General features: G+C 39.1%; 1 protein-coding gene across 3 annotated transcripts in view; it reads right to left on the reverse strand.

Moving 5' to 3' along the window:
• Nucleotides 1-12471, reverse strand: part of USP34 (ubiquitin specific peptidase 34) — a 192519-nt gene that overhangs the window by 130420 nt on the left and 49628 nt on the right. For all 3 annotated transcript variants that reach the window (XM_061625788.1, XM_061625787.1, XM_061625789.1), the window contains 7 exons: nucleotides 10361-10422; nucleotides 8937-9018; nucleotides 8767-8859; nucleotides 6456-6581; nucleotides 6004-6133; nucleotides 5156-5191; nucleotides 3725-3855 (listed from right to left, as the gene is read on the reverse strand). In XM_061625788.1, the coding sequence (XP_061481772.1) occupies nucleotides 3725-3855; nucleotides 5156-5191; nucleotides 6004-6133; nucleotides 6456-6581; nucleotides 8767-8859; nucleotides 8937-9018; nucleotides 10361-10422 (660 nt within the window). The remainder of the gene's footprint in view (nucleotides 1-3724; nucleotides 3856-5155; nucleotides 5192-6003; nucleotides 6134-6455; nucleotides 6582-8766; nucleotides 8860-8936; nucleotides 9019-10360; nucleotides 10423-12471) is intronic.

Here is a 12471-nt window from a genome sequence, read left to right on the forward strand (position 1 = left end):
ATTCCCCAGGAAGAATAAACAAACAGTCCAAGTAAAGACAGAGGGAAGGAAACGCACAGGAATACACACACAAACCTCCCACTCTGTCACACAGATACACAAAAACTTATCTAGAAGCTACGCTATCAATAAATTCGAACTTGCACGGACGAAGCTATAACCCGCTTGATGGCAGTCCTCCTATGGAAAACATACGTATTTGGTTGGTTTAGACAGCTGTTTTCTCGCTGCAGAGTTCTTAATTATTTTGATGAAAATTGTTACAACTGAAACATTAAAAAAAATGCTGCCTTTCTTATAGACCTTACAACAGAGACCGCCAACCTTTTTGGACCAGAGGGGACATTTCAAATCTGAGAGAGCGCTGGCGGCACCAGTCACGAAATGGAACATGGGAAGCTGACTTATACCAAGTCTGACCCTTCATCCATCTAGGTCTACACTGACTGGCAGTGGCTCTCCAGGGTTTCAGGCAAGACTGTCTCCCAGCTCTACCTGGAGATGCTGTGGACTGAAGGCAGATGTTCGACCACTGAGCTACGGCCCTTCTCCATTGACTACAGAGTAGTCATGGTGAAGTTTTTCTCATAATTGTATTTCCATAATTAAAAGGGCTTGATCTTTTGAACTTCTGCCTGCCACACATCTATTAAAGGCACAAGAACCCTGTTTTTCCCCCCAATGCCAAATCTAAACCAAAGTTTAGGCTGCCATCCTCTACCCATTTACCTGGAAGGAAGCCAATTAAACACAAGTAGACATATATACCACTGTACGTTAACTGTACAGCGAATTCTTAATGATCCTCTGGTCTTTAGCTCCTGCAAAGCAGGCGACATGCCTAAGCCGCTCTGCAAAGTTTTCACATTTACTGTTTGTGGAGAAGTGGATTCTATAACTTTCACCCACACTTATTGTGTAGCAGTATTTGCATAAAATAGCATCTAGGCACTTCCAAGCCCTGGAAGCATGCATACTAGTTGCTCAGGAAGAAGGAAGGACGAACAACTGCGATTGCATGGACTAGAAGAAAAAGAAGCAGGAAAAGTTCACTAAAAGAGAGGGGAAAGCAGTGGCTCTTTAGGATCCCAGAGATTGCTATTGCCTGGTGTCCAAGCAACTCATTTATCAATCACAGCTCTGACTTCACTCATTGGCTAAAAGCACTGACAGGCGGGAGCAGCCAGGTTGGCTCATTTCATAGAAATTGCTTAGAAGGTTACCTGCACATTTCGCTTCATAACTTTTATTCTAGGAGAGCTAGAGATTTACTTTTTTTTTTAATGAAAGCTCGTATTCTGGGCTACTTGCCAGGAGCACCATTGAAGGCCATGGCACCTGTGGGTGACGGGCTAGCAACTCCTGCCTTACAAGAAGTAGGTATCATCTGACTGTTTTCACCAAGAGATAGAGAAACCTCTCAACCAAATACCAGTAAGGTATCAGATTAAGAGCTCATGGCATTTTAAGTAGTGCTTGTCCATTCATTTCCTGAACAGTGCTCATTAAACCTATAACTCCAAGGTCCTCAATGGCTACTTGTAGTACTTAAGCGACAGACCCAGGCAGGCCATCCCTTCTGTTGCATTAGAACAGCTAAACAAATGGCAAGCGGAGGGCTAGATCAAATGTGACATCAGAGAAGATCAGCCAATGGCATCAAGAAACAATCCAAAGATGACTTCCCAGGAGGATCCCTACGCCTGTGCAGCCTCTGAGACGGGCTCCCGTCTTGGATGAAACTTATCCAGTTTAAATTCAGTCAGAAGGCTCTTTTCTGACTGGGAATAATTTCTTCCGGTTAAAGAAGAAACGTGAGATTTCCCACATAGCTTTGTTTTGATTGTTGGAGTCTGGAATTCGTCAGAATTGTCTGTCTTCCAGCAGCTCAGACAGAGCGAGGATTTTTATGCTAGCTCAGCTGGATAAGTGACCCGTTTTTTTTTATACGGATTAACAGGCAAACATCCTCCTGTCTACATTCATCATTTTCTTATCTATACAGCTAAAGAGATTTGTCAAAGTAACAGCAATTGAGATAACCTAGGTGAGGTAAGACTTTCCTTTTTTTTGTTCGTGGAGCTAGGGGGGAAGAAAATATAAATAGCTTATCTTTTTTTTTTATTGCAAAAAGCTGACATGGAAAATGGCATTCTAAAGATTACAACGGGCGAGAGATTTCTGATTGGAGGAGATAAGAAATCTTTTTGATCTATGGTTGGGACTATTTTTTCTGATCTACTTTTTTTTTGACGAATCTGCTCATTCTCTCTGCTACTAGCTATTTCGACGCTGTGAACTAAAGCCGTTCTTACACTTTCAGGCAGATAAGAGATAAGGGCTGTCTAGCGTGTGACGTTAGTTTGTTGGAAAAATTAACTCCTTTGTAACTGGTTAAAGAAATAAGCTGCTCTTTGTTTGGGACATTGAAAATTGAAGGAGTTTTGTTCCTTTGGCTTTAAGAATGACAATTAAGAAGATCATGGATGTACAAGAAGGGACTTTATCTCTAGACATGTTTCAGAAAATAATGAATGGGATTAACTCAATAAAACAAGAACTGAGAAATAATAGACAAGCGTGGAGAATTGAATTCTACGAAATGAGACAGGAGCTGAAAGAAACTCAGGATTCTATGAGAAAGGAGAATAAAGATAGATCTGGAAAACAAAAAAAAGATGAAAGAGAAATTAAAGGCAAAGTTCAAACTATGGAGATTGGCTTAATTATGGACATGAAAAAAGATTCGGATTTCCTGGCTGTGATGGATCCTGGAGACAAATATTACAGTTTGGAATTCAGCGCTGTCCCTGAAGGAATTGAAGAGATTGGAGATAAAGATATTATCGGTTCAAAAAAATTCTTGGACTGGAAGGATTTGATGGAACTTGAAATGGAGAAAGTTAACAGAATTAATCCCTGTTTTGTGTCAATGGAAAAACCTTCAAGAGATGTACTAGTGTATCATGTGGAAAAGAGGAACAGAGATGCGGCTTTGCAACAATACTTCAGTGATACGTTTGGATTTGATGGCAAGAAAATATCTGTGATGGAGGAAATTCCTATCAGACTTTTATTATATGACTATGACAGCAAGATTTTTGGGTGCGTAAAGATGGAAGATGGAAGATGGACCCAATATGGATAATGACAGAAGAGCGATTTAAAATTACTGGATTTAGTAGATTTGATGAGTTGGATTAATTGGCATGTTTATTTAGAAAAAAAAATTGATTGACATATATCTCAAGGATTGGAAACTTCTCTTTGACTTTTTGTGGAAGATTAAAATGATATGATGTTAATGAGATTTGAAACCAACTAAGATAACTGTTGGAGGAAGATGATTTTATAATTTATTAAGAGATAGGTTTGTTATATATTATAGATTTATAGCTGAACTATGACAAATCGGAAGTCAATATTTTTTCTTTTTATATATATATATATATATATATATATATATATATATATATATATATATGTACTGTACTAGTTATTGATTTGTGTTGTTTTCTTTTTGTATTGTTTTGGTTTTGAAAATTGGAATAAAAATTAATTGAAAAAAAAAAAAAAGAAACAATCCAAAGATGAAGAACAAACAGGGGGAACCATCTTGGTATTTCATCTCAAAATGTAATAGTAATAGTAATAACCACCACCACCACTCCCTATACTGACAGGTCCTTTGATAATCATTAGAAAAAAATACTATTAATTTTACCTCTGTATCCGAAAGCCGCTGCTGGACATGTTTATTTCTGCTAATCAGCTGCTCTTCCATTTCAATATCACTTCCTCCACTCTGATGAGTATCACTGTTGTCGCTGCTTTGGGGACTTGCTGCTGGTGACCCTATTTTAGGAAAAACTTTTCAAGTTACGCCATGTAAATAGAAAATTAATGCTTTAAATAATGCGAATGCAGGACTGATGTGTTTGCTTCAAGACAGCCAGATTAATTATAACAAAGGAGCTCTGCTGCTGTTCTTGCCACAGACTGGCTTTGTCTTTCCATGCCCAATTTCATTCTTTGACTTGGCAGAACCCAGGGCTGACACCAAGTCAAGCGCCACATCACTGCTGCAAACTGACCTTGAGCTCATCTTGAGATGGGCCAAAGAAAAAAGGTTCTAAATGCATTTAATCCTCTAAAGCAGTGGTTCCCAAACTCCCCCCCCCCCAGACTGCCGAGGGCCTTGGCAGAGAGCTTAATGATTCTTCTGTCTGCTGTAGCAATTGTAATGTGATGATCTATATGATTTTACTTGTATTTTTATTGCTTCTATTATTTATTATATTTTATTGTATTACAGTTAAGATTGTCATGCAATATGTACAATGTAAGAAAGAAAAGAAGCAATAATAATATAATAAAAAAATCAGTATGAGTAGTGAATGATATGCCATGGACCACTTGAATGAAGCTCACGGACCACAGTTGGGGAACTTCTGCTCTGAAGTATCATGAGTTTTAATGGGGTTATCCAGCTAGTGATAAGGCTTCTGTCAGCAGGATGGAGAGGGAAATTATGCAAATTATGCAGTCGAGTTTCCTGCATAGCATTTGGGGAAATCGCAGGGGTCAACACACCCGGAGTACAATGAATGAGCCTCACCCCATCATGATCATGGTATATCCCCTGCCAGATAAGTGATACTCACTGATTCCCACTCCTCCCTGCAGCCCATCATACTAAATCTGCCTAGAGGATCCCCCAACCCTCCAGGGCAAATTTGGTGGAATGGTGGTGGGCTGTAGGGGGAAGGGATATCACCACAAAATTGCTTCCTTCCCCATTCTCCCCATCAGCAGAGGGAAGTCTTGCCGTCAACTGAGCAGCACCATTGGAATCAACCCAAAGTGAGTGAATGTACACAATTCAAACTGCCATCTGCTGTGAGGTTTAATTTTTTTTTCAGTCTCTGCCAAATAAAGCATAAGTATCTGCCTTTTTGCCAAGGTGGTTTATAATTTAAAATATTAGAACAAACAAATGCTACAGAATATTCTCATGCCAATTTCAGGTGGTGATGGGACTGAACATCTGGCTGAGGGCATCTGTACAAAACAAGAGGTGATACAAAGGTTCCTGACCTAGAGAATAATCATGACACCAAACTCATATTTCAAGTGCCCTTCTACAATAACTTACATGGTGAAGGAGCCGCTCTTCGGAGCTCTTCTTCCTCTGAAGAGGTGAACAAAAAGGGGAAGAACAGTCTAAGTGACTTAAGCTTATCACACAACATATAGTCTCTAACAGGAGGGGCTAACCTGCGGGCCTCCAGATGTTGTTCGACACCAGCTCTGATCAGCCCGTCACAGTGGCCAATCTTCAGAAATGAATGGAACTGTAGTCCAAGAACATCTGGAGGAACACAGATTAGCCACTCCTGGTCTATATTATTTAAAGGTAGTGGCTGAAATAACTTTGGTCTATATACAGTATGTTCCTATTCTTATTTGGGGTTATTTAAGAACCTTTTGAAATAGTAGATATAAAACATCATGTTTATTAACAGCTGCCTTTTGTAAGAAGTAACTATACAGAACGGATACCACACAATCTGGGACAGCCACAGTGCTAAAAATGACTAAGCAATACCCACTTGGGAGTGCCCTGGTATTCACTGGAGAACCAGGAAATCTCTAATTAATTAATTACAATTAATTGTAGTTACTGGGTAAGTATGGTTACCTGATTTGGAACAAGCCTGCATATTGGATTATTCCAAAGTTGGTAAACTTTAGTTACATGGTTCAGGCTAAACAAGAAACTATATTATTTAAAATCCAATGCCTTTAAAGAAAAAAAGGTGAGAAAACAATTTCTGTTTACAAGCTTCTTGGTTGCCTCTTATCTAAAAAGCTATAAGGAACCAGCAACAGTAAAAATATTGCATGGAAAATGCCTAAATCTTCTTTCAATAAAATCAGCTGTAAGATTTCAATTCAACTTGGTAATTACCTATGAAATCAATGACGCAAATACACACCCACCTTTCTTATTGCCCATTGGTAGGTTTGTACTGAGCAAAGATGCAAATGAACTCTGTTTTGATAGCTGAGCCTTAGCTGCTAGTGCATTATTCCACAATGCTTTAATGAGCATGGATGCCAAATATAAAGTCTGTAAATTAAAGCAGACAGCTGTACTCTAACAGAAAAAAGAACTTATTGCTTCTGTTATTCAATAAACCTCACAAACAAAATATAATTTTATACACAACTATATTGTTTTTACACTAAAACTGGAAAATTCAAACTCGTATTTAAAAAACCCTCTTCTCTAACAAAAAGGGAGGATAGAGAATATAAACACAGTCCATATTAAATAAATGCAAAGGTTTTCATCTTACCACAGCTGCATTCATATGTAAGTTCTGTTCATTTCAACTGACCACATGCAAGAGAACTTCCCAGTGAACTGTTTTAAAATTCTTCATTTTTACCTGTTCAGTATGTGCACTTGGATGGAGTGTTGAAACTAAATTAAGAAGATGTCTGAGTGGAACAGGATCCAAATTCTTGATCAGCGAGGGAAACAAATCGTGTATATAGCGACTACAATGCTTCAACTTCAAAAAGAAATGCAAAGCGAAGAGATACAGTCAATGAAAATGAAACACATTTGTAATTTGTAAAAATTATTTCTATATTTCATTACTGTGGCAATTTCCCCCTTTTAAAATATTTTGCACATGAAAGTAGTACACACAAAACTTGTGTTGTAGCAATTAGAAACATACAAAATGTAATAAAAGACATGTAAATGATAGCTAGATATGCCTCTAAAAAGGATAGTTTTAATGGTTTTTGATGTGTCATTACCAACATGGAAAGCAAGTCTATACTCAGATAAGTTAGCATTAGAGGAAACGGAATGAAGAAAATCTGTCTGGACATTTGTATTTCCACTCTGCAGAGTGGACATGAAAGGAACTCACACTGGGACATTATGTTGGTCTGCACAATTGTTTCCATAAAAGAAAAAATCTTAAAATAAAAGAGTATAAAACTGGTGTGCTCTCATGCTGAACACACTGCCAGCTAGGCAACAATGTGGTCTTGTTTTAAAAAATGATGCCAAAGCAGCTGCCTAAGAGGACAGAGGATTGGTGTGAGGAGCAACAAGAAACAGGAAGCCGTTTGGGAATTTTCAGGCCCACTGAAAGCCCCCCTTTCACACTAAGGTGTTTGCTTTCCAAGCACATGACACAGCTGTCTCTCTAAAAAAAAAGGCTAGTTATTATAGGTTCTGTTCTCTTCTTAAAACTGTTTAAGAACAAACTTTAACCTCCATGTACTTCTGCCCAACAGATTCCTATGGTTCATTCTGGAGCTGCAACACCTTGTAAAATAGTGCGCATTACACAATTTGTCTAAAAGCAAGAAAACCAATCAAATCCTGGTATCGTGCATGGACTTAGGCACTTCAAGAGTCTTTGCTTTTGTTTTTTTTTAAATGGTTTATAGGCACAACCTGAAAAAGCTTGGGGACAAAAGGTATCTGCACAACTTGGGATTCTTTGGTATATAACTGAAGGTATTCAGAAAGGTTTATTTGTACAACAGGATTTAAACCTCCCCATTTCTGAAACTATCCCCCACCAAATATTTATATCCTGCCTTTTTATAACAAGGGTGCTCAAGAAGGCTTACTGGAACTGGAACCCAGGAAGTGTGATTAGCACTCTCGCTACTGAGTTTGGGCATCGACTTCAGATGTATATTTTCACCCAAGGCTTTTTGGGGCACCAAGTGTTTAAGGCCACTGGGCAGGGCTGGCACCAGGCATGACTGGGCCCTTGGGTACCAGCCTGCCCTGGGCCTTGGGTGTGGGCCCGCAGCGCCCGCCCATGTGTCCACCTACCTCTTCCATTGCTGTGAATGCTGTAAGTGCTGCATGAGTATGCCTGCCATCAACTAAGATGGCGGCAGGGGCATCTGCCCCTTAGGGAAGCCACTGCCACCATCTTTGTTGATGGCAGGCATAGTGCACGTGACATTCAGAGCACCAGAAGAGGTAGGTAAGGCGTTTGTGAGGGCTTATTGAAGCCTGCGCTGTCTGTATAGGGGGGTGCCTGGAAGCTCCCTCTCCTTGATCGCAGCAGAATCAGGAGCAGCCACTGTAGCAGATCACTGAATGGGAGCGGTACCCTCCCACCCCAAGGAGGGGCCCTTCAGGGGTGCCTTTGGGCCATAGGGGCCCTCAGCCAGGGCCTGACCTGGCCACCCTCTGGCACTGGCCCTGCCACTGGGGCTTACTACTGCCCACTGCTACATCGATTAGAGGAGCTGAATAGTACTGGCTTTAATTAGTGTTTAATGGCCATGTTAGTTTCTCCTCTTTTCACTCCTGCAAGGCACCATGGCAAGTCTTGGGGTCATGTGCAAGGTAACAAGATTATGAGCATTCCCTTTCTGTTTTCAATAAACCAAGTTTCCTACTGTGTCTGAATTCAGGAAAACTGTCATTCTTTTTCAATGTGATAAGTTCAACAACCCAGAGTCAAACCATGGTTACGGATCTTTCTTTGAACAAACCAAAATCAAAATACACTAAAGCTCTAAGAGTTCAGACGTAATGGAAAACTACAACTAACTCAAAATTGTTTCCATTGCACACAAAAGAGCGGGGGGGGGGAGAATGTGCAAGCCCAAGCCTCACCACAGCTCATTCTCCTAACAGTAAACCATGGTTTAGAATTATGTCAGAATCAGACCATATTCTTGACCCTTTTTTGTTACGTGCATTTATACCTGTGCAGCAGCCCAAATGCAGTCTATATGCTGTGTACTAAGCCGGCCATCAGCAGCAAGAAAATTAAGAATCACTTGGCATTGCTTGATGATCTGGAAAACAGTAAGAAAAAAATTAAAAACAAAACTTCACAATTAAGCAATAAAATCCTACTTTATTTTAAACCTACCTCAATATGCAAATTTGGTCCAAAAATATGTTCTACCACATTGTTATTGATCAGCCAGTCTGCAAGCTCTTTAGCAATGGACCTATATAAAAAATGGAGAAACCAAAAGTAAGTGTTTTCATCCGTATTATGTTCATTCTCATAAACAAAGGGCAATTACTCTTTCCTTATAAATTTACAACTAAGAATTACTTTCCATATTCAAGCTGCGTTCAAGCTTTAATTTTGAACAAAATAGAAATGGTTGATACATATATAGCTAAAAAATAGTTTAAACTAATCTTCAAACCCATGGCAAAGAATAAATATGACAAAATATACTATTACACTACAAGTGTCTTTCTGAAGCCAGTGTAGATTAAAGAATTAATCCACTGAAATGTAATATTTCTAAGTAAACATGTCCTGAAACAGGCTATTAACCATTACCTGTGTGTTTAAATGTCACTGGTTTCTGCAAGTCATGAATTAGGAATGATCATGTGCAATTCCTGTATTTATTAATGTTATCATCATTTTGACCTTTATTATCATTTTTTTCCCTTTTACATCAACTTTCCCAACTATTGCCAAAAGACAAGTGGATAAGCAAACAAAAAAAATCTGCTATACTCCAATTATTTTATTAGAGTCCAATATTCTAAAAAACTCTTATTCTCTTTCTTTACATTTGTTACAACAGGTACGAACATTATTTATCTTTTATCACCACTGGGTCAAGTGTTGGTTGATTCTCAATTAATCTTTGATCACTGGCTTCAGAAATGTCTCTGCAAGGGTAAACTGGGACCATAGCAGCTATTCTCCATGCCCACAACTGTACTAAAGAAATTTTATTGAATGTCATGAGAGAGACTTCTTGTTCGTTGCCAAGAATAGCAATGTGAGTTAAACTTAGACGAGTGCTGCTATTTTAAAGCCCTCATAATCTTTCCTCTACTACTGTGACATTTTACAAAACCAGAAGGGATAGAAATTCAAATGGATTTCTCATACATTACTGTAATAATGTAAAGACATTACTGTTGTTCAGAAGTAACTGTCAGCTCTCATCTTAACTTCTGACAGGCATTTGCGTTTATTTCACAAAAGCAACAAGTCACAACACAACGCTGACAACGAGAATGGCTACAACTTTTGAGGATGCTGACTGAAGTGGTGGGCAGAAGCCGACAGCAGCAGGTCAGAAGCTCTTTTCACATGGACTTGCAACTATGCCCACAGTGGAGAAGTCGGAGAGCATCTGCCCCATCTCCCAGTCCCATCCAAGGCCTGCATGTTGGATGTAACATTAGGGCCTGGATATGTAGAGTGCTGACGCCTCAAAACTGAGGGTGGGGAGGTGCAGATTCTAATGTAAATTTCCAATAGTAGGGAGGCATGCATTTAAATGGAAGATACTCAAAAGAAATAAAGCTACTTACGTTTCTGTGTCTGAAACCAATGATTCATTATTACACACATCGTTGAAGGTGTGAAGTTGATTCTGCAATTAAAAGGGGAAAAATAAAGCTTAGCTTTGGAAATGCAGGAGGGATTCCACTGTTTAACTGAAATATAATTAAAAAACTGCTTTAATTAAATCAGCACCTTACTTTCCTTAACAGAGATCACTAAACTTACGTAAAAGCATCATTATCTGATCAAAAGCATCAAATTCATCCAAATGAAATGTTCTTAACTCAAGAGTATACACTACCTGTAGTTTTTATTACATTTGACTTTTAATCTTTCTGTAAAAATGTGCAAGGCCCTCTAATATGGAACTGCCAGTGAGAAAAACCATATGTATGTATGTATGTATTTAATTTGTATAGCACTTTATATTTCAAAAAATCTCAAAGTGGTTTGCATTTCAACAAAAATATACATTCTACATTCAATACAGTTGCTAATCATAAGAACAATAATCTACATTTTAAGTATCATAATTGAGCAATAAATCTCTAAATAACGTACATAAAATGAAAACAAATCATATACAAAACAAAAAAGAATATGACAGTTATGAAATACATGTAAAAATTCACATGAATATTACAAAAAATGTATTTTATTGCCCCGCGTAAAAAACGGTTAGAGTTTCCAGCTCTTTCTGAGTGTCCAGCATGTGTAACTGACAACTATAATCCTAGTTGCTTTCATTTTTTTGACTGTCCTGATGGAAAATGCCTTCGCTTTTATGCCCAAAACATGGCCCGCTAATGTCAAGGCAACATATTTATTTTATTTATTTATTTAATTTAATTTATATACTGCCCTAAGCCCAAGGGCTCTCTGGGCGGTGTACATAAAATAAAGCAATCAGGAATATATAAATACAATAATACAATAGAATCAAACCAACAAAGGTAAACAAAAATAATCAAACAGTAACAAAATACAACAATACATATAATGATACGCATTAAAATGCCTGGGAATATAAAAAGGTTTTCACCTGGCGCCGAAAAGATAGCAGCGTCGGCGCCAGGCACACCTCATCAAAGAGACCATTCCATAGTTCAGGAGCCACAACCGAAAAGGCCCTATTTCTAGTCACCACCCTCCGAGCTTCTCGATGGGATGGTACTTGGAGGAGGGCCTTAGATGTTGAGCGCAGTGTACGGGTAGTTTCATATTGGGAGAGGCGCTCCACCAGGTATTGCGGTCCCATGCCGTGTAAGGCTTTATAGGTCAAAACCAGCACTTTGAATTTAGCCCGGAAACAAATAGGAAGCCAGTGCAGACGAGCCAGAACGGGTGTAATATGAGCGGACCTTCTTGTCCGCGTCAACAATCTGGCCGCTGCATTCTGGACTAACTGTAGTTTCCGAACTGTCTTCAAGGGCAGCCCAACGTAGAGCGCATTGCAGTAGTCCAATCTAGAAGTTACCAGAGCATGAACGACTGAGGCGAGGTCGTCACTGTCCAGATAGGGACGTAGCTGGGCTACCAATCGGAGATGGTAGAAAGCATTCCTTGCCACTGAGGCTACCTGACATATGCCAATGTTGCTGTTTCCTGTCCATGCCCATCTGCACAGGATCACCATAAATTGGTACTACTGGGGTCTGCACTATCTGGGAAGACTTCAGGAGTGCCCCCTCCTTGACTGCAGCCTATTCACTATTACTGCCCAAACCATCTTATGCACAAGAAATAAATTAGTCCATTTACCTGTTTCCCCACACCCCATTGTTCAAAAGCAGCTTTTAGGAAAATCAATATGGGATTCATACCTCCCCTTTTTTAAAAAAAACAAAAACCTTTATTAATTTTTGTACACATTATGAACAGAATGGTTGTTCTATTTCCCCCCCTCTTCCCACATGGTTATTTTTAGTAGTTTAAAAGAAAGATCTCACTATCTTAAAGAAAAATACATTTGAGGGCATTTGGCGGCTGCTTTTAACCTTTGCACATCAGCGATCAATGTATTCATAAGGCTCAATCTACCTTCTTGTTGGGTGCAATCTGGAGTATGTGAATGCATAACTTACTATACCAACTGCACTGTTGCGTGTTGCTTTTACCATTTTTACTGCAGCAACTC

Source organism: Rhineura floridana, chromosome 4 (assembly GCF_030035675.1).
Source record: "Rhineura floridana isolate rRhiFlo1 chromosome 4, rRhiFlo1.hap2, whole genome shotgun sequence".
Taxonomy (NCBI): Eukaryota; Metazoa; Chordata; class Lepidosauria; order Squamata; family Rhineuridae; genus Rhineura; species Rhineura floridana.